This window comes from Panthera tigris, chromosome F2, assembly GCF_018350195.1.
Source record: "Panthera tigris isolate Pti1 chromosome F2, P.tigris_Pti1_mat1.1, whole genome shotgun sequence".
NCBI classification, from domain to species: Eukaryota; Metazoa; Chordata; class Mammalia; order Carnivora; family Felidae; genus Panthera; species Panthera tigris.
In genome coordinates, this window is record NC_056676.1 from 27,532,677 (window position 1) to 27,556,030 (window position 23,354).

The 23,354-nt window shown below is 41.0% G+C and overlaps 1 protein-coding gene across 1 annotated transcript; it reads left to right on the forward strand.

Annotated features, from left to right (window-relative positions):
- The first annotated feature begins 15,479 nt into the window (after positions 1–15,479).
- LOC122234892 lies at positions 15,480–19,882 on the forward strand. The gene is given in 5 exon segments (XM_042972888.1): positions 15,480–15,902; positions 16,277–18,293; positions 18,296–18,686; positions 18,756–19,458; positions 19,460–19,882. Coding segments are annotated over 5 exon segments (3,957 nt in total).
- Positions 19,883–23,354: the final 3,472 nt, after the last annotated feature.

Below are 23,354 nucleotides of genomic sequence, written 5' to 3' on the forward strand. Positions count from 1 at the left end.
ATGAAAAGTATGCCCAACACCATCTTAACTAAGTAATCAAACACTAATAATGGGATAAACTGACATAATGTGGTTTTCCGATATATCTTTTTGGAGTTATTTAGTTTTTAAATTGTCTATGGCTGCACTGAAAAAGGGCATTAGATCACCTGTGTAGAACTATTGCCAAACATGTATAACCTGAAGTAATGAGGGAAATGTTTCCAGCAGTTTAAGGTACTAATCAAAGTTCGTTGCATTTGGATATACATTTGCTGAAGCAGCATCTTCTGGAAAAGATTATCTTTTCTCCACAGCCTTTGTAACTTTGTCACACATCATTGGGCCACACATATGTAGGTCAATGTTGGACTCTCTATTCTGTTCCACAAATTTATTTGTCTAACTTGATGCTAATATCGTTCTGTCTTGTCTGTTGTAACTTAACAAGTCTTGAAGTCAGATGACATAAGTAATCCAAAGTTGTTCTTCTTTCACAGAGTTCCTTTTGCTCTTTCAGAGCTTTTTCATTACTACATGCACTTTAGGATCTGCTTGTCGATTTCTAGGATAAAAAAAAATGCCTACTGGGATTTCAATTGGGTTTGATTTGAATGTATAGTTCAATTTGGGTAAAATCTAACAGATTAATTATATTGAGTCAATATATCCAATAACATGGCTCATCTCTCCATTTATCTCATCTTTCATTTTTCTCAGCAATATTTATAGTTTGTAGTATAAAATTCTTATATATCTTTTGTTACATGTATCCTCCAAAATTTCCTATTTATCATGCTACTTCAAATGATGCTATATTTTTAAATATTTTAATATCCAATTGCTTATTGCTTACATATTAATGTTATATTCTGGGACTGAAATCATTTTTCAATTTTCAATATAAGTTAGTGTCAAGGGAGGAATTCTAAGCAATAATAATATGCAGTGATTACAATGTATGCATTGTAGCAGCATGAATGCAGTGTTTTGACAATAGATACATTGTCAGGGATTGAGAAAAGACAGTGGATTTCCAAAACTAAATATAAACAGAAACATACTTTCATATGATTGCTGAATAAGTGATGAACTGAGTCATGTGAAGATTGAGTGCAAGAACTTTGTTTTCAAACTATGATAGTACATTAATAGTTATTAAGAAATGTAACCCAATCTGGGCGCCTGGGTGGCTCAGTCAATTAAATGTCTGAGTCTTGTTTTCTGCCCAGGTCATGATCTCAAGGTTTTTGAGTTTGAGTCTCGCTTCTGGCTTTGCACTGACAGAGCTAAGCCTGCTTGGGATTTATCTCTCTCTTTCTCTCCCTCTGTTCCTTCCCCCGGCCTGCTCTCTCTTTCTCAAAATAAATAAATATTTTAAAAAAGGAAATATAACCCAGTCAATTTGTATATTGATTAGATATTATTAAGACTTCATATCTGAATGATATGGAAAAGAGAACAGGTAAATAATATCTACCCTCAAAAACTGATTTCTTTACATGGCAAACTGCCTTGTCAATCAAAGTCCAATTCTTGCAAACTTAGAAAGAGGGGAAGCTCAGACAAGAGATGGTAAAATCTCGGAAGGTTTTAAGTTGTGCTATCAAGAAACATAAATTCAGACAAAAGGGGCAGTTTGAGGGATACAGAAAGACAAAAAGAGATGGAGAGAGTTGTACACTGATGAATTGATTTTTGAGGGCTGAAGGCAAGGACAGAATCAAAAGTCCCAGCATTTTAGCCTGAAGTAATAATGGTCCCTGAGTAATACACATAATACTTTCCCTGATCATCTCCTATCACATTGTTTCTCATGATCATCATCTATAAGAAGGGAAGAATCTATCCTCCAATATCCTCTGTGAGAGAAATATATAAGTTCCCTAATACTCAATCTTTAATTGTGGCTTCATTAGATTCAATAGCACTTGACATGGTTCAGCTTGGGCACTTGATAGTATAGACAAGAGGAGAATATAATTTTAGGATATCCCTAGGCAAGCCAGATACAAATCAACTAACAAGTCAATTTTTTTAAGTTAATTAAAAATAAATAACACTAAACTGAAAACAGAGATGACAAACATCAATTGAAATTGGTTAGGACTACAGAATAATAAAATAAGAAGGAATGAATAATTTTCCACGTTTAGGAACATCACTATTTCTTTATAGAGTATTTTAGACTATTTTATTTTTTCCCATTTAAAAAAAATCAAGCTTTTATGTTTTATGTCAATTTTAAAATTGTTTGCATGCTTACATATATTTTTTGGAATAGAACTCTGATCAATTCTGGGGCGCCTGGGTGGCTCAGTCGATTAAGTGGCCGACTTCACCTCAGGTCATGATCTTGCGGTCGGTGAGTTTGAGCCCCGTGTCGGGCTCTGTGTTGACAGCTCAGAGCCTGCAGCCTGTTTCAGATTCTGTGTCTCCCTCTCTTTCTCTGACCTTCCCCCATTCATGCTCTGTCTCTCTCTGTCTCAAAAATGAATAAATGTTAATAAATAAATAAGTAAATAAATAAATAAATAATAATAAAAAAGAACTTTGATCAATTCTATCCAAAATCTGAACATTGAGGGAACAAAAAACCAAAATAAGAAAATACTCAATATGGTTTTCTAGACCAAAATTCACATATTCTTTTTAATATTATAAATAACATAAGAGAAAAATGTCTTCTTAGCAAAGCACATACTGTCATTACTCTATGTTAGGAAAATAAAAGATTATAATGATGATCAATTTTTTTTAATGTTTATTTTTGAGAGAGAGGGAGAGAGACAGAGCATGAGCGGAGGATGAGTCAGAGAAAGAGGGAGACACAGAATCCAAAGCAAGCTCCAGGCTCCGAGCTGTCAGCAGCACAGAGCCCGATGTGGGGCTCGAACTCACAAACTGGCAGATCATGACATGAGCCGAAGTCGGCAGCTCAACCAACTGAGCCACCCAGGTGCTCCTAATGATGATCATTTTTAAACTGAATAACTTTCACCAAACATTTTAACACTGAGAACTTATACTTGGTAAAAACACATACAATTTTTTTTAAAGAGAAATGCTTACCACTATCTTTGAAGTTAATGGAAAATAGAACACAAATGCTCATTATGTTTAGCACTTGCACATACTTGTAATGGTCGAGTGCACCTCAATAAGTAATTTCTTCAAATTCTTCCTCCTTTTAGTCTCATCAAATTTCTCTACAACAAGGCACTTGATGCCACTAGATTGCCATCCTCACATTAAGGAGAAGGTAATTCTAAAGTCTAAAGGTCTTACCAGCTATAGATCTCTGGATTCGTAAAAAAAAAAAAAAAAAAAAAAAAAAAAAAAAAAAAAAAAAAAAAAAAAAAACCCAAAAACGTAAAACAGCTACATACCAATTTATATTTTAAGTCATTTCTTCTAATTCCACTCTTATTGGGGAACAGATTAAAGGGAATCTATTTCATCTAATATAACTTTTTTTGAGAGAGAGAGAGAGAGAGAGAGATTGAGAATGAATCTTAAGCAGGCTCCACGTCCAGCATGGAGCCCGATGGGGGGCTTGATCTCACAATCTTGAGATCATGAGCTAAGTCAAAATCAAGACTCAGATACTTAACCGACTGAGCCACCCAGGCACCCTAAATATAACTTCTAAAGGCAGCTTTAAAGGAATATTAGGGGTTTTTTTTCATGAGCAAAACTCCACAGTCTGCATTTACTTTTAATCCAAAAATCTATTTTACTATATTTAATTATTAACTCATTTTTTCCTCCTTCAGGACTTAGCTCAAGTATCACTTCCAATATTAAGTTTTATCCTCTCATTTTAACCCTTATGCAAAAGTCTGTTGTATTAACTGTTAGAGAGTACTTATTCTTCCTCATTGCTATCTAATCATAAACATTTCTTTAGAGAAAAGGACGATATTCAATTTTTCTAAATTCCCCATGGCAAATAGAGTTATAATGAGCATATAGCAGGTTTTAAGTATTTATTAAATTAAATTAAGAGGAACAATTTATTTTTTGGAAAACCCAAGCAATCAGAAGTCCCCCATGCATGCTAGAATGATCACAACTTCAATTTCATCCTTATGCATTCCCTATGCCCTTATTATCACCCTACCTGTGTCTGCAAATCAAACCCCACCTATTTGGTAAACCTTTGTTCATCCTTCAAGGCTTTACCAGGTTACTTAATAGCCAGCTCAAGAAATGAAATTGAAGGGCAGTCTAGAGTATTAGAACAAGCAATGACTTTGAGTTAGCCAGGCCTGGGTTCAAATCATGGTTCTACTTTTTCAGACATCTGTGATTTTACGTGATTCATACTCATAAACTCATTTATCTGTGAAAGGGGAATATCAGTACTAACTTCCTCCTCATCATCATAATCATCATCATGACTTTAATAGTTTTGAGTGTTTACTAACACTGATAATTTTTCCAATGCTCTAACATGCATTATCTTATTTAATTCTCAAAATAATCTTATAATAAACATGTTATTATCCTAATTTTATATATTAGGAACCTGAAGGACAAAGAGCATAAACTATTTCATAGATTTGATATAAATATTGAATAAATATGTAAAATACTCAGTATATAGTAAAATTTCTAGTTCTATCCCCTTTATATATGCAATAGGTTGTTAAGGAAATCAAAATAAGTATCTGTATAACCAAAAAACCTGTTATGATTGACATTCTTGTCCAAATCAAAATGCTATCCCCAGAAATACCAATGTGTCTTTACTTAAAGACTTCACAAATGAACTTATCACATTAGTTTTTAAGCAAACTAATAAAGGAGCAATAAGAGGTATCTGAATTTTGCTTCCATTTTCTTCCATTTTCCTACTTCAAAGCTGGACAAAAATTGGTAAATGCAAAATCCTTATCAGTTTAACAGTTCTAGTGCTATTTAATACAGTTCTTCATAATGGTGATTGCTTTTAGAAACAACTGATACCAACATTAAAGTATTTCTGCCTTATTTGAATGCTTAAATGTCTCCACACTGATCCAAAAGCCAAATACTTTTATGATTGCCAATATTAAAAGAAGAGATTAGGAAAGACATTTGCTATTGAAAATGCTTTTTCAAAAGATTCTTAATTCAGGACAATTCTTAATATGTCTAAGTACTTGTCCACCCAAATTTCTTTCCTTTACATTTAAAATCAACCCTTATATATTCAGATATGCTTCTTCTACATGATAGGTATGATATCAATTTCATAAATTAAATTAAAACTTCTGATATGGGGGTGCCTGGGTAGCGCAGTTGGTTGAGCGTCCAACTCTTGATTTCAGCTCAGGTCATGATCCCAGGGTCATGGGACTGAGCCTTGCGTCAGGCTCTGTGCTGAGTGTGGAGCCTACTTAAGATTCTTACTCTTTCTTTCTCTCTCCTTCTGTTCCTCCCCCCACTCACACGCATGCGCATGCTCTCTCTCTAAAATAAATAAGTGAATACATAAATATATAAACATTTAAGAAAAGAACATTAAACATTAAAAAATATATAAATACATTAAAAAGCATTTAAAAACATTAAGAAAGCATTAAACATTAAAAAAAGGAACTTTTGGGAGTGCCTGGGTGGCTCAGTCAGTTAAGCGTCCAACTTTGGCTCAGGTCATGATCTCACAGTTTGTGGGTTCGAGCCCCGTGTCAGGCTCTGTGGTGATGACTCGGAGCCTGGAGCATGCTTCAAATTCTGTGTTTCTCTCTCCCTCTGCTTCTCCTCCACTCATGCTCTGTCTCTCTGTCTCTCAAAAATAAATAAACATTAAGATTTTTTTTTAATAACTTTTGGCACTGTTTGCATGTAGAATCCCTAAGTACCTTATGTTCAGGCCTCACTATTCATCAACTGACTTAGAATTTCTGGGGGTATAATCTGGGCATAAGTATTTTGTGAAAAGATTCGAGTTGATTTTTATGTGCAATGATTTATGTAAATGTTCAAAGTTAACAACACCCACATGCATTGACATCCATGACAAAGTACTTGTTGGCTTATGCATACCCCTAAATCTTGGCTTTGAAGAAATATAAAGAATGTAGCCTCAATGGGTTTCCTATAATGAAACCAAAATATTGATAGGAAAATAGTAGGACCCAGAGATCTGATATGGTAAAAACTGCGGGGGGTGGAATATGTCTGAAAATCTTAAACCCAGGATTCTCTTTTTTTAGCCTCTGAAATATTTGCCCACTTGCTAGAGGAAATCAGCCTCTTTTTTCCAAGACAATAAGTGAAGACCTCACATGAGCCAAATGCCTTACCAAATGATGTTTGTTCTGTTCTTACACCACCTTTCTTAGCTCTCTTTGGAGCTTCCAGGCAATACTTAGCATAGCCTGAGCAGGGAAATAATTTCCCTACTATGAGAACAAAGACAATTTACTCAACAAAGAATTATGTGACCTTGTCAATATATACACTGTTAGAAACTAGAAGGAAATAAGTTGAACCGGGATGAGTTTATAAAATCGAATAGTGGAGAGTGCATAGACATGGTTATGATCTTTTACATCTCAGAATTTCACCTGAAATGGATCCTGACACAATGTGGAATCACTTTTCAAAGTTAAACATGATGATAACATATAGTATATAACACAAGATGGTAGATCTGCCTTGGTAAAGAATTGAGGAAGGTGTTACAAGAGTCAAGATTTTGGGTAAATTAAAATAAATGTGTTACCTAAGAGCAGATAATCCACCATGTGACTGTAGTCACTAAGAGGGCTCAAAATGTGTTTGTTCCCTTCACTAAAACAGTAGAAGTGCACCAGTGAAAAGGGCACAGTCATTGCAGGGAAACCCAGGCTGTCTTTTCATACTAAAGTTGATATTTGATGCTGCTGCTACATTGATGTGTCCTTAACATAAATAAAAATGGTAGATTCTTAGAATGGTTAGAGGCTGGTGGTGGCAAGTAACCATCAGAGGCAATGTGGCTATAGTTACCATAACAAGAAGAAAGGCCAGAATAGTACTTTGGCCTGAAGACTTCTTTGGCAGTTGCTAATGAAACATAATGTTCTTAGATGTGAAATAGATGGGAAACAGGCTATAATATTTCATGATTTATATGACAAAGAAAATCAAGAATTGGCAAGCAGAAGATTGCTTTCATCCAAATAAAATATCAAAATCCTTAACCCAGCTTCGAGATCTGAGTTTGTTCTCACACCCAGTGTCCATCAATTGAAAAGGAGTCTAGACTCTTTTGAGAATGGATTGCATAAAGCTGTGGCAAATATAAACAAAAATATAGGCAAAATGTGCAGTCTTTATTTTCAAGGAGGCTCGTAGTAATTGACAGAATAACTGCACACAGGAGAAGAATATCAAGATTTTTTGAAGTCTATTGAATATCAGCACTGACAATGAGAACAAGAGAACTGAACCGTCATTAGAGTCATTGGGTAAGAATGTGTCTTATGGAGACCAGATAATAAATGGAATCCTGACCCAAGTACATCTCAGAATATTGCTAATTGGCCTGAAGACTTAAATTGTGAACATTTTTCTGGTTCCCTAATTCAAAATTCGGAAAGATACAGTTACCAGATGACATATACTTCACATTAGTTCTCATATCTGTGGATTAACAATTATGATACCAGAAATGGTCAAAGGGAAGTCCATAAAACTCCCTCTTGGTCAGAAAAATATTAAGTCACAAATAGTATGGTTTTGAGATGCAACTGCAGATATATACTGAAACTCTAAAATTCATAGGACTCTGGGGTAGTGATCCTGTTCATGTGCTCTTTTAATTTAACTGTACATTGCATTTGCTGTTCTTCCTGCAGAATGAGTTGGACTGAGGAGTGACAATTAACCACCATAAACCGAAATCAAATCTACTTCTACAGTTTTCTATTTCAGTAATTCACCATAACCATTATTTTGCAAGCCAAAAATCTATCAGCATCTATGGCATCTCAGTCTATCTCATTCCTCATGGAAGTCTTGTCAATTTTACCTCCAAATTATTGTCAAATCTGTATTCATCTATTTCTACTGCTCTTACCTTAATTGAAGCTACCCACATCTCTCACCTAGAAAACTATATCAACCTCTGAACTCATCTCCCCACATCCACTTGCCTCCTTCTAATCTGTTTTTCATGTTGCATGCAAGTGATCTTTTCTAAATGAAAATCTGGTCACGTTTCTCACTACTAAAATATGTTTTCAAAGACCTCCTTACTCTTAGAATAAAAATTAAAGTCATTAACATTCCTTTTACCTACCTCTCTAGCTTCAACTTGGGCCAATAAGCCCCTTGCTATTTATATTTCAAACCTTGGACTTTCCACTTGTCAAGTGCACCATTATCCCTAGGGCACATAGTTTCCTTTTCTTGGACTATGTGGTTTCACAGACATCTCCTCCCACTTCACCTAATCAACTTTGACTCATCCTTTTGATCTTACTTTGCTTGTTCCTTCTCAGGAAAGCCTTCTCTGGTACTAGCACCTGATAGTAGGCAAAATATATGGTAAGAATTAAATAAATATCTGTTGAATGAGTGTATAAATAACGCATAGACTCACACCAGATGACAGGAAGAAAAAGACTACCTGACAAACCTGAGGCTAGAAATGAAAGAAAAAGCATGACAACATTTCCTGAAGATCCTTTGAGGCAAGGATCCTACCACTAATGCAAAGTGGTCAAAAAAAAAAAAAAAAAATCTAGTTCTGACCAATTATATACTGCTCTCTCAGAAAGCATTAAGTACGCACTGGGAGATAGATGCTAAATTTCTGCAGTTTCCCTCTCTTTTCGGATAGGTAAATTTTTCAGCGAAACATACATTCTTCTTTTGAACAATTATTGTGATGATAAGCCTCATCTGTTAGGGTGTTTGTGACTAAAAGTAACGCAAAACCCAACTAAAATAGTTTAAACTGGAGAGATTTCACAAAGTGAAAATCCTGGAATTAAGGAGGTATCACAGTTAATGTAGTTATTTTGAAATATCAAGCCCTAGAATTTTTTCCATCTTTCATCCTGTTTTCTTCAGGGAGTTAGCTTTTCCCCTCATGAGATGGCACCAGGAAAACTAAGACTCATATATTTATATAATAACATTCGAAGGTTGAAAAAGAAAAACGCTTGCTTTTTTTCCTTATTTAGGAGAAAGAAAGAACTTTTAAGAAGTCTCTCCACCACTCAGCAGACATTTCCTTCTGACTTACTAATCAGAATAATGTCACAAGTCCATTGCTGAATCAATCTCTAGAGAAGAGAATCATTGCAATTGGCTAAGACTATCAGAGCTTCACTCCTAGAGCTGAAGAAAGGTCCTGAAGCACAGGGCCTACTGTCAACTGAACAAAACGAACATTATTTTACCCAGGAAGGGGGTAATTGACAGCAAACACTTTCTGACACCCTGTCATTTAGTAAGGAACCACTGTGAACACATCATTCTACTATATTTAATGCACATGTTTTATAGTCTTAACAATAACTCAGCAAGGTTGGTGTGATTTTTACAGATGAAAATATTAAGACTTAAAGGTTGAACACTGGTACACAGGTAATATAATTAGTGACATGGCCAAGATTTAAATGCAGACCTGACTTAAAGATCTGTTATTACAGGGGCACCTGGGTGGCTCAGTTGGTTAAGCTTCTGACTTCAGCTCAGGTCACGATCTCGTGGTCCATGAGTTCAAGCCCCTTGTCTGGTTCTGTGCTGACAGCTCAGAGCCTGGAGGCTGCTTCAGATTCTGTGTCTCCCTCTCTCTCTGCCCCTCACCTGCTCTCTCTCTCTCTCTCTCAAAAATAAATAAACATTAAAAAAAATTTTTTTAAGTTCTGTTATATTATTTACACATTGAGATTCCAATAATAAACAAAATTTGAATAATTGTCCACTAAAATATTCAATTTCAAATACTCTGTATTTTCTATTCAATAAACAATATCTCCTAAAGTTTCAAACACAAAGATACGTTGTTTAATTTAAAACAGGCAAATTATTAGGACACTTGGGTGGCTCAGTCAGTTAAGCATCCAACTCTTGATTTCTACTCAGGTCATGATCTCACAGTTTCCTGAGTTCGAGCCCCATGTTAGGCTCTGTGCTGACAGTGTGGAGCCGGCTTGGAATTCTCTCTCTCTCTCCTCTCTCTCTGCACACCCCCCCCCCCACTCGTGCTGTCTCTGTCTCTCTGAAAAAAAGAAATAACCTTTAAAAAAAAAACAGTTTAAAACAGGCAAATTACTTAACCTCTCTGTGTCTTATTTTCTTTTTCTATAAAATAGTTTAGTAATAATAGCTTCAAGTTCATAGGTTTGTAAAAATACAAATGAGCCTGGCACAGAGTAAAAGCTTAATATACTTTACTTTAGATAGTATTCCCAGCTCAAAGCTGATACATTTTATGTATGAAACAATGTTAGGTAGTAGAGAAAAAATAATTAAAACAAAATAAAAACAGAACTATCTTTTTTTTTAATTTTGCTTTATGGCTTTTCAAATGTGTTCTTTGAAACATGTAATCAATTTTTATTCATAAGAACACCTTTTATAGGATTAATATAATAATGACATTTAAATGGCACCTTTTTTCCCCAGCTTTATTCAGATAGTATTGACACAAGGAAGATATATAACACAAGGAGGTTTAAGATGTATAATGTGACAATTTGATGCTTGTATACTACAAAAGTATTACTACAATAAGGTTAGTTAACACACCCCATCTTCTCACATAATTGCCATCTTGTATGTGCATGAGATAACATTTAACATCTCTCATAATGGGGCCCCTGAGTGCCTCAGTCAGTTGAACATCTGACTCTTGATTTCTGCTTAGGTCATGATCTCGTGGTTCATGAGTTCGAGCCCCATATCAGGCTCTGCACTAACAGTGTGGAGCCTGCTTGGGATTCTTGCTCTCCCTCTCTATCTGCCCCTTTCCTGCTCTCTCTCCCTCTCTCTCAAAAACTAAATTAAATAAAAAATAATAAATAAATAAATAAATAAAATCTACTCTCTTAAAAACTTTCAAGTGTATAATATAGTACTATTCATCATCATCACGATGCTGTAATTAGATCCCCAGAACTTATTCCTCTAATAACTGGAAGTTTATACCCTTTGACCAATACCTCCCCATCTTCCCCATCGCGAGCTCCTGGCAACCAGTATTCCACTCTATTTCTGATTTCAGGGTTCTTTTTTAGACTCTGCATATAAATGGTATCATACAGCATTTGTCTTTCTCTGTCTGACTTATTTCACTTCACACAATACCCTCAATGTCCATGTTGTTGCAAAAGGCAGAATTCCCTTCTTTTGTATGGCTGAGTGATATTCCATTATACGTATGTATACTTTCTTTATCCTTTAATCATTGACAGATACTTAAGTAGTTTCCATATCGTAGCAATTGTGAATAATTCTTCAGTGAACATGGGGGGTGCTGATGTCTCCTCAACATAGTGTTTTCATTTCCTTTAGATATATACCCAGAAGTGCAAGTAATGAACATATAGCAGGAGTCAGCATGGGGCTGAGGTGGGCAGCTCTGAGATCTAAGATGAGGTTAGGAATTCACTTTACTCTCCTTCTCCCAAGGAGATGGTGTTTCACTCTTTGCTGAGCCGCTGGGGCTTAAAAGTGGGGTAATAGTGGTAGTGTGAATCTATTTTTCCTACCCTCCTCAGTGTGCCCTTTCTTATTTCTGTGTTTCACCCAAGGTGCTGAAGTCTCTCACCTGGAATCCTGGGCTTTTGTGAAGGTATTTTTATAAGCAGATAGTTATTCAGATTGATGTTTCTGGCAGGGGATGGGGGTAGGTGGATTCCCATGCCATCAGTGTTTGGGCCACACTTGTACACAGGCCTCATTCTGAAAGCCTAGAACAAAGGTGGCAGCTAGGACACAAACTCCTTCCCACCACTTAACCAAAGCCCAGCAATTTATTTCAAACTCTAGCACTTCCTTCTTCTGGAAATTTGAAATGTTCCACAAGGATGCACTCAATTTGTTTGTGTTGTTTTATGACAGCCTTAGTCATTCAGCTTTCTTTAACCTAATTTCCTTATTTTCCTAATGACCCATTACTCAAACCACCAAATCTCATTTCTCCTACTTTGTTTGTTCCTCATTGTTTCTTCTATCCCTTTAATATATTCCAAACACACATTTTCTGTGATCTCTGAATAATGCAGTAACAGCTTGAATTCCAATCACAAAAACAATAGCAAACTTTAGAATGGACAAAGAGAAAATCCCCACAGTGTGTCTTATTTACTGAATTTATGCTTTGAAAGGACTCTGCAGGGGATTACTTCTATAAATCTATTGCATATAATATTGAGTTTTAAGGTCACTAAACACTATGATTGACCATAGATAAACTGAACCAGACATGAACTTTGTTTTCTTACCTTTTCAATCTATTTTCTTTGTCTACATTTTTCAGTACCACTGCCAACCAACTATTGTCCTCACATCTGTATCTCACTGCTTGAAAGTGCCCTCCACCATAGCATAGCACTGAGACTTTACCTCTGAATTTTATGTATCTATGGCCAGTGGCAGGGCTGTTATATCACATTTGGCAATATGCATGTAACTTATCAAAAGTCACTGGCTGTGTCTCATTTAATCCCTACCATCTGAGTAAGACAAATCAAAGAAATTAGACCAATTAAATCAAGTTTATCCACAGGTTATTGTGGTATCTTCCTAGATTATATTTTAATTTTAGGAGGAGGTTCTTAGAAAATAACCCAGTGAACTATCTAGAAATTTCAAGTGCCCTATTGTGGTCACTAAGGTTTACATCAGAAGGAAAAAACAGGATAGTCTTTGGTACTGAGATCTAGAAGTAGAGCCTAGAAATTTGCCGTGTTCTTATTGATTATAAAATTGTGTAACTGATGAGGTTTTGGGGATGACAGTGGGGTTCACGGGGTCTGGAGCCAATGGCCAGGAAAGAATTCTTCAAGATGTCTTTAGTGCAAAAAGGCACTTTTATTAAAGTAGCGGGACAGGACCCGTGGGCAGGAAGAGCTACCCAGGGACCATGAGGAGAGACTGGTTACATACTACTGGGTTGGGGGAGGTAAAGTCCAGGGGAAGGCTCAAGTGAGATTTGCATATGCTAAAGAAGATTCACAGGATACTGAAGGGCTAGCTATTGTCAAGTTAAGGTTGTTTTTCCCTCTAGCAAAGCATTAGCATTAAGACAGTAAGGAGTTCTCAGAGAAACATTTCATTCTGCCAGCCTCAAGTATTTGTGAATGGGCTGCAGGTTATAAGGAAATTTAGTTCTATCTGCCATTTTCTTCTGCCTTTGTTTCCCACATCACTATGGAGGGGTGATGGAAACTTAGGTCCTGTAGGACTATGATCTCTCTCAGTTAACCATTTGCTTTTCCCCTTTTCCCCTTTCCTTTGTTCTTGAGCAGCCAGGAGTGCCTGAGGAATACCACACATATCCCACCTGGGGAGTGGTGCGGGGGGGGGGGGGGGGGGGGGGGGGGGGGGGGGGGGGGGGGGGGGGGGGGGAGCGGGGGGTGGTGTTTGAGGCCTGGTAGCTTGCCTTATCCTTATCCTTATGCTCCCTCATCAGTAGCAGGTCCCAACACAACTTTTTATTTTCTGAAAAGTGAATTATACAGAGCAAAATGGAGTTTCTCATGTCAAGCAGGAGTCTGTGTCAAGAAGGAGTGTCATGCAGGGGACTGTGTTAAGCAATGACACATGCAGTTAAAGTGAGAGACTAAGAGAAAAATTACCAGGTGTACTCACAACTGCAAAGACACCCCCCCTCCCCCCCCCCCCCCCCCCCCCCCCCCCCCCCCCCCCCCCCCCCCCCCCCCCCCCCCCCCCCCCCCCCCCCCCCCCCCCCGCCATTCCCGAAACCAGCCAGGGCGTGCCCGGTTGTGGTCTGACCTAAAGGCGGGAACCAATCAAGTTCTGCTGAGTGTTCAAATTTAAATGTCAACCAATAACAGCTCTGTAACCTCAAGAAATCCCTAACTTGTTTGTGCCTGTCTATAAAAGAAGCTGTAAGATCCTCGCTCGGGCCTCTTAGCGTCACCGGCAACGAGTGCGCGGAGGACCGGGTTCGAACCTGCAATAAACGACCCTTGCCGCTTGGCTTTGACTCTGGACTCTAGTGGTTTGTTTTCGGGGGGTCTTTCGAATCGGGGCATATCATTTGGGGGCTCGTCCGGGATCCCCCCAAACCCACCATACCCCAAGTCAACGGGTCGTCCCTGAGACCGATCGGTAAGTGAGCCGGCTCTGTCCGTTTCTGTTTGTCTGTTCGTTTCTGGCTCTGTCCGTTTCTGTTTGTTCATTTCTGGCTCTCCCACGCGGGATCTGTATCGGTGACTGACACAGCCCTGGTGGACGCGCTATAGGAGCGTCATTCGGGTCCAGTAGGAGACGTCCACTGGCACCCATCTGGGGCACCTTTTTGGGCCCATCGGAATTTTTCTGTTTGGGTGGCAGACACCCGAAACGCGCTAGCGATCTAAGTGTTGTGTTCTCTGTCCTATAACCTTTAAGTGTTAAAACTCCTTCTCTTTCACAGGTGACCTGGCCTGGCCCAGCCAGAAATCCTCATAACTTTACTGTTTCTCCTTTTAATCCTTTCCTCCACCTCCAGGATACAGATGGGCCAATCTCAAAGCACTCCTCTTTCTCTCCTCGTTGCTAACTTCAGGGATGTTAAAACCAGAGGACAGAATTTGAGTTTAGACATCCGGCGGGGAAAATTAATAACCCTCTGCCACTCCGAATGGCCAACCTTCGGCGTTGGATGGCCAACCGAAGGAACTTTCTGCCTCCCTATAATTGCTAAGGTGAAATCAAAGATTTTTCTACCGGGTCGCGAGGGATACCTGGATCAGATTCCCTACATTCTTGTATGGCGGAATTTAGTGGAAAATCCACCCCCTTGGTTGGCCCCCTTCCTATCCTCGGGAACGTGTAAGGTCCTTGCCATGCGGCCTGCAGATCCCCCAAAATCAGGAACGCCAGCCGCACCCTTGTATCCCATATTGCCCGATAGTCAGGACCTACTATCCCTAGACCCTCCACCCTATCATCTCCCTCCCCTCGTACCCCAGGCCCTGCCCGCAGCAGCCGCCCCACCAGTCACCCCGCTAGTTGCCCCCCAAGGGGAACCGGGAGGATGGGAAGCGGCAGCTGCGCCGGAACCAGGATGAAGGGAGGCAGCAGCCGCGCCGGGCCCCATTGAAAACAACCGCGAGGGGCCAGCCGGCCGAACCCGCGGGCGCATCCAGCGTGAGCCAAACCCTCTCCTCCCTGACTCCACTGTGGCCCTACCCCTGCGGGAAATAGGACCCCCCGATGAAGCAGGCAACCCCCAACTCCAGTATTGGCCCTTTTCCACCAGTGACCTTTACAACTGGAAAACACAGAACGCTCGATTCTCTGATAACCCTAAAGACCTAATAGCTCTTTTAGACAGTGTCATGTTCACCCACCAGCCCACCTGGGACAATTGTCAGCAGCTCCTCCGCATCCTGTTCACTACAGAGGAGCGAGAGAGGATCCAATTAGAAGCAAGAAATCTGGTTCCCGGAGACGACAGTCGGCCGACATCTAACCCTGACCTCATTAATGTGGCTTTCCCCCTAACCAGACCTCCACAGGACGAATGTGACTACAACATGGCAGAAGGTAGGGGAAGGCTACTCATTTATCGCCAGACTCTGATGGCGGGTCTCTGGGCTGCAGCTCACAAGCCCACCAATTTGGCTAAGGTATATTTGGTCGTACAGGGAAAGGCAGAGAGTCCAGCTGCTTACTTAGAGAGATTAATGGAAGCCTTTAGGCAGTTTACTCCCATGGATCCAGAAGTCCCTGAGAACCAGGCTGCTGTCGTTATGTCCTTTGTAAATCAAGCAGCTCCTGACATTAAGAAAAAACTCCAAAGGCTAGAGGATTTAGAAGGTAAACAGATCCAGGATCTGCTCCGTATAGCACAATGGTCTACAACAACAGGGACGCCCCAGAAGAGAGACAGATCAAGGCCACAGAGAAAATGACTAAAGTCCTGGCCGCTATAGTCCAGAAAGAACAGCCACCCCCAGAAGGCACTCAAACAACACACCCTCCCAGGCAGCACTTAGATAAAGATCAATGCGCCTATTGTAAAGAAAAAGGCCATTGGATACGAGAATGCCCCAAGAAGAAACAACCCCGCCCCAGCCAAGAACAATGGCAGCCTAAAATAGCCCCCATACTGTTTACCCAACATACAGAATAGGGAGGATGGGGTTCGGATCCCCTTCCCGAACCTAGGGTAACGTTGCAAGTGGAGGGGACCCCGGTCCAGTTCCTAGTTGATACCGGGGCACAGCACTCAGTTCTGGTCAAGCCCCATGGAAAAGTATCTGAAAAATCATCCTGGGTACAAGGGGCCACCGGAATAAAGAGGTACCCCTGGACAACTCGGAGGACTGTGGACTTAGGAACTGGGAAGGTAACCCACTCCTTCCTGGTCATTCCTGACAGCCCCTGCCCCCTGTTGGGGAGAGATCTGCTTATCAAAATGGGGGCCCAAATTCATTTCCAACCGGGGGGACCCACAGTGACTGACTTCCACAACCAACCCATATCTGTACTCACTGTGAAACTAGAAGATGAATATAGGCTCCATCAGGAACCCACTCCTCTGGATCAGGGCATCGAGCCCTGGCTTCAACGCTTCCCAGACGCGTGGGCAGAAACGGGTGGTATGGGGTTAGCAAAACATCGCCCAGCCCTATTTATAGAGGTCAAGCCCGGGACAGACCCCGTCCGCATGCGCCAATACCCTATGCCCGCGGAAGCCAAAAATGGCATCACATTGCATATCCACCGCCTCCTTGACTTCGGGGTCCTACGCACCTGCCACTCAGCATGGAATACCCCCCTGCTGCCCGTGCGCAAACCCAACAGCAGGGAATACAGACCAGTGCAGGACCTGAGAGAAGTCAATAAGCGGGTGATGGACATACATCCAACCGTTCCTAACCCCTATACTCTCCTGAGCACCCTCAGCCCAGAAAAACAATGGTATACTGTTCTGGATCTAAAAGATGCTTTTTTCAGCCTACCACTAGCACCTAAAAGTCAAGAGCTATTTGCATTCGAGTGGACAGATCCAGACAGGGGCATAAATGGCCAGCTCACTTGGACCAGACTGCCACAAGGATTCAAGAACTCTCCGACCCTGTTCGACGAGGCTCTACACGAAGATTTAAGTGAGTACAGACAACAACACCCTAATATAACTCTCCTACAGTATGTTGATGATCTCTTAATAGCTCCCAAGACACCCGAAGCCTGCATCCAGGGAACCGAAGGTCTCCTGCGAACTCTGGGAACCTTAGGCTACCACGCCTCAGCAAAGAAGGCTCAGATCTGCAAGTCAGAGGTAACTTACCTGGGTTACTTACTGAGAGGGGGGCAACGCTGGCTAACGGATGCCCGGAAGGAGACTGTCCTTCGTATTCCCAGACCGCAGACACCACGACAGGTGAGGGAATTCCTAGGGTCGGCTGGGTTCTGCAGACTATGGATACCAGGGTTTGCTGAATTAGCAAAACCTTTATACCAGGCAACAAAAGATCAACAGCCCTTTAGTTGGACGGAAGAAGCCGAACAGGACTTCCAACAAATTAAAACTGCTCTGCTATCAGCACCTGCCCTGGGACTCCCTGATGTCTCCAAACCCTTCCACCTATATGTAGATGAAAACCGGAGCATAGCCAAGGCGGTGCTAACCCAGCATTTGGGCCCTTGGCGCAGGCCAGTAGCCTATCTGTCTAAAAAGCTAGATCCAGTGGCCGCCGGATGGCCACCCTGTCTCCGGATGATTGCAGCCACTGCCCTAATGGTAAAGGACGCTGATAAGCTGACCATGGGCCAAAAGCTACAAGTGACCACCCCACATGCCATCAAGGGCATCCTCAAGCAGCCGCCTGACCAATGGCTGAGCAATGCCCGACTCACTCATTACCAGGGACTGCTGTTGAACCCCCTCAGGGTCATCTTCACCCCCCCAACGGCCCTGAACCCAGCATCACTGCTGCCAGACCCAGACATGGGAACCCCACTTCATGACTGCGCCGACATACTGGCTCAAGTTTATGGGGTCTGGGAGGACTTGCAGGATCAGCCATTATCGGATGCAGACGCCATCTGGTTTACCGACGGAAGCAGCTTCGTTCACCAAGGACAAAGGTATGCAGGAGCAGTCGTGACTTCAGAGACCGAGGTGGTGTAGGCAGAAGCTCTACCCCCGGAACCTCGGCCCAGAAGGCTGAGCTAATAGCCTTAACCCAGGCCCTAAAGTTAGGAAGAGACCGCAAACTAACCGTGTACACTGATAGCCGATATGCCTTCGCCACCGCTCATGTACATGGGGCGATATACAGAGAACGGGGGCTCCTCACAGCTGAAGGGAAAGACATCAAAAATAAAGAAGAGATTCTAACCCTGCTAGCAGCCTTATGGGAACCCAAAAAGCTAGCGATTGTGCATTGCCCAGGACACCAGAAGACAACCGACCCAGTTTCCCGGGGCAACAATTTGGCCGATCAGACTGCAAAAAACATAGCTCGGCCCCCAGCGCAATTGCTGACCCTACAGCTGCCAGACCCCGGACCCTGGGAATTGCCCCCCAGCCCTGAGTATTCAGAAAGCGACATTCAATGGATGAGTAAACTTCCTATGACCCGAATCAAAGATGGCTGGTGGAGAGACTCCAAAAGCAGCATTATACTCCCAGATAAACTAGGATGGCAGGTTCTAGAGCAGATCCATCGCAGCACCCACTTAGGTTCCCGGCGAATGTTGGACTTACTGAGACAGACTGGACTAAAAATCAGAAATGTCTCTGATAAGGTCGATCAAGTAGTCACTAAATGTACAGTGTGCCAACTCAACAATGCGAGTAGCAATCCTCAGACAACAGGGGTAAGACAAAGAGGGAGCAGACCAGGGACCTATTGGGAAGTAGATTTCACTGAGGTAAAACCAGGAAAATATGGATATAAGTATTTGCTAGTTTTTGTAGATACCTTTTCAGGATGGACTGAAGCCTTTCCAACCAAGAATGAAACGGCACAGATTGTAGCCAAAAAGATCCTGGAAGAAATCCTGCCCAGGTATGGTTTTCCAGTAATGATAGGGTCAGACAATGGACCTGCATTCGTCTCTAAGGTAAGTCAGGGACTGGATTCCATACTTGGGGCTGATTGGAAATTACATTGTGCATACCGACCCCAAAGCTCAGGACAGGTAGAGAGAATGAACAGAACATTAAAGGAGACCCTAACCAAATTGACCATGGAGACTGGAGCTAATTGGGTGGTCCTTCTCCCCTATGCTCTGTTCAGGGTGCGTAATTCCCCATACAAACTGGGACTCACACCCTATGAAATATTACATGGTAGACCACCCCCCCATCATCCCTAACCTAAAAGATAACCTTGTCAAAGCTGAGAATGATAATAGTCTTGAATTCTTGTTCTCCCTACAAGCCTTGCAGAGGGTCCATGAAGATGTATGGCCCAAATTAAAGGAACTCTATGAGACTGGACCCCTGCCTATTCCACATCAATTCCGGCCAGGGGATTGGGTCCTCGTCAAACGTCATCGGCAGGGAACTCTGGAGCCCAGGTGGAAAGGACCCTTCCAGGTCATCCTGACAACGCCTACTGCCATCAAAGTAGACAAAATCGCCACCTGGATCCATTTCGCCCATGCCAAACCAGTGGACCTGTTCTCAGACCTCATCGGACCTTCAAAGACAACCTGGACTGTTGATCGGACTAAGGACAATCCTTTAAAATTGACCCTACGCCGCCAACGGACTGAGCCATAACTATGGTACTTGCCCTCCTCTTGATTGTTCTGCAAATTCTGTCTGTAAATCCAAACCCCACAACCCCTATAATTTGACATGGGAAATTACTAATTTAGAGACTCATGAAGTCTACAACAAAACCCTAGGAACTGCCCCATTAAATACCTGGTGGCCAGATTTATATTTTAATTTAGAAAAAATTAGTCCATTAGAAGAAATAGAAGGAGGTAAATGGAGGCAACTGCAAAGGAGGGTATCAATAAGTAGAAATGGATTTTATGCATGTCCGGGATTTAGGACAGGGGCGATGAGGCACACATGTGGAGGGTTTGAAACCCTCTATTGCGCAGCCTGGAGTTGTGTCACCTCCAATGATGGGGAATGGAAGTGGGAAGTAAAACCCCAATTTATTGAAATGTCCTATGTCCAACTATGTACCCGCAACAGGTATGATGAAAACTGTAACCTTATTCGTGTAAGATTTACAGAGGAGGGGAAAAAGGACAGGCGGTGGGTCTCAGGACTCACTTGGGGACTCTACTTATATCAATATCCCCTCTTTGGGACTGCCATTCAAATAAAATTAGAAGTCTCCCCTCTTGTACAACCGGTGGGGCCAAATCAGGTATTAGGGAAAAAAAAAGAAAAAAAAGAGACGAGCCTATCCCCAGGCAGATCCCCACTACTCCCTCCAGCAGGACCCCGCCCTTACCCCAGGAGTAAAAGCACAAGCTGTCCAAGAAAATCAGAACCCAGAAGGCATAGACTCCCTATGGAAATTGCTAACAGCAGCGTATGAGGCCTTAAACCGATCGGACCCTGAGGCAACAAGGGCCTGCTGGCTATGTTATGATATAAAACCCCCCTTCTAGGACTTTAACACTCCACTTACAGAAATGGATAGATCATCTAGACACATGGTCAATAAAGAAACAAGGGCCCTGAATGATACATTGGATCAGATGGACTTGACAAATATATTTAGAACTCTGCATCCCAAAGCAACAGAATATACTTTCTTCTCGAGTGCACATGGAACATTCTCCAAGATAGATCATATACTGGGTCACAAAACAGCCCTTCATAAGTTTACAAGAATTGAAATTATACCATGCATACTTTCAGACCACAATGCTATGAAGCTTGAAATCAACCACAGGAAAAAGTCTGGAAAACCTCCAATAGCATGGAGGTTAAAGAACACCCTACTAACGAATGAGTGGATCAACCAGGCAATTAGAGAAGAAATTAAAAAAATATATGGAAACAAACGAAAATGAAAATACAACAATCCAGACGCTTTGGGATGCAGCGAAGGCAGTCCTGAGAGGAAAATACATCGCAATCCAGGCCTATCTCAAGAAACAAGAAAAATCCCAAATACAAAATCTAACAGCACACCTAAAGGAAATAGAAGCAGAACAGCAAAGGCAGCCTAAACCCAGCAGAAGAAGAGAAATAATAAAGATCAGAGCATAAATAAACAATATAGAATCTAAAAAAAACGGTAGAGCAGATCAACGAAACCAAGAGTTGGTTTTTTGAAAAAATAAACAAAATTGACAAATCTCTAGCCAGGCTTCTCAAAAAGAAAAGGGAGATGACCCAAACAGACAAAATCATGAATGAAAATGGAATTATTACAACCAATCCCTCAGAGATACAAACAATTATCAGGGAATACTATGAAAAATTATATGCCAACAAATTGGACAACCTGGAAGAAAAGGACAAATTCCTAAACACCCACACTCTTCCAAAACTCAATCAGGAGGAAATAGAAAGCTTGAACAGACCCATAACCAGCAAAGAAATTGAATCGGTTATCAAAAATCTCCCAACAAATAAGAGTCCAGGACCAGATGGCTTCCCAGGGGAGTTCTACCAGACGTTTAAAGCAGAGATAATACCTATCCTTCTCAAGCTATTCCAAGAAATAGAAAGGGAAGGGAAACTTCCAGACTCATTCTATGAAGCCAGTATGACTTTGATTCCTAAACCAGACAGAGACCCAGTAAAAAAAGAGAACTACAGGCCAATATCCCTGATGAATATGGATGCAAAAATTCTCAATAAGATACTAGCAAATCGAATTCAACAGCATATAAAAAGAATTATTCACCATGATCAAGTGGGATTCATTCCTGGGATGCAGGGCTGGTTCAACATTCGCAAATCAATCAACGTGATATATCACATTAATAAAAAAAAAAAGAGAAGAACCATATGATCCTGTCAATCGATGCAGAAAAGGCCTTTGACAAAATCCAGCACCCTTTCTTAATAAAAACCCTTGGGAAAGTCAGGATAGAAGGAATATACTTACACATCATAAAAGCCATTTATGAAAAGCCCACAGCTAACATCATCCTCAATGGGGAAAAACTGAGAGCTTTTTCCCTGAGATCAGGAACACGAGAGGGATGCCCACTCTCACCGCTGTCGTTTAACATAGTGCTGGAAGTTCTAGCATCAGCAATCAGACAACAAAAGGAAATCAAAGGCATCAAAATTGGCAAAGATGAAGTCAAGCTTTCACTTTTTGCAGATGACATGATATTATACATGGAAAATCCGATAGACTCCACCAAAAGTCTGCTAGAACTGATACATGAATTCAGCAAAGTTGCAGGATACAAAATCAATGTACAGAAATCAGTTGCATTCTTATACGCTAACAATGAAGCAACAGAAAGACAAATAAAGAAACTGATCCCATTCACAATTGCACCAAGAAGCATAAAATACCTAGGAATAAATCTAACCAAAGATGTAAAAGATCTGTATGCTGAAAACTATAGAAAGCTTATGCAGGTAATTGAAGAAGATATAAAGAAATGGAAAGACATTCCCTGCTCATGGATTGGAAGAATAAATATTGTCAAAATGTCAATACTACCCAAAGCTATCTACACATTCAATGCAATCCCAATCAAAATTGCACCAGCATTCTTCTCAAAACTAGAACAAGCAATCCTAAAATTCATATGGAACCACAAAAGGCCCCGAATAGCCAAAGTAATTTTGAAGAAGAAGACCAAAGCAGGAGGCATCACAATCGCAGACTTTAGCCTCTACTACAAAGCTGTCATCATCAAGACAGCATGGTATTGGCACAAAAACAGACACATAGACCAATGGAATAGAATAGAAACCCCAGAACTAGACCCACAAACGTATGGCCAACTCATCTTTGACAAAGCAGGAAAGAACATCCAATGGAAAAAAGACAGTCTCTTTAACAAATGGTGCTGGGAGAACTGGACAGCAACATGCAGAAGGTTGAAACTAGACCACTTTCTCACACCATTCACAAAAATAAATTCAAAATGGATAAAGGACCTGAATGTGAGACAGGACACCATCAAAACCCGAGAGGAGAAAGCAGGAAAAGACCTCTCTGACCTCAGCAGTAGCAATCTCTTACTCGACACATCCCCAAAGGCAAGGGAATTAAAAGCAAAGATGAATTACTGGGACCTTATGAAGA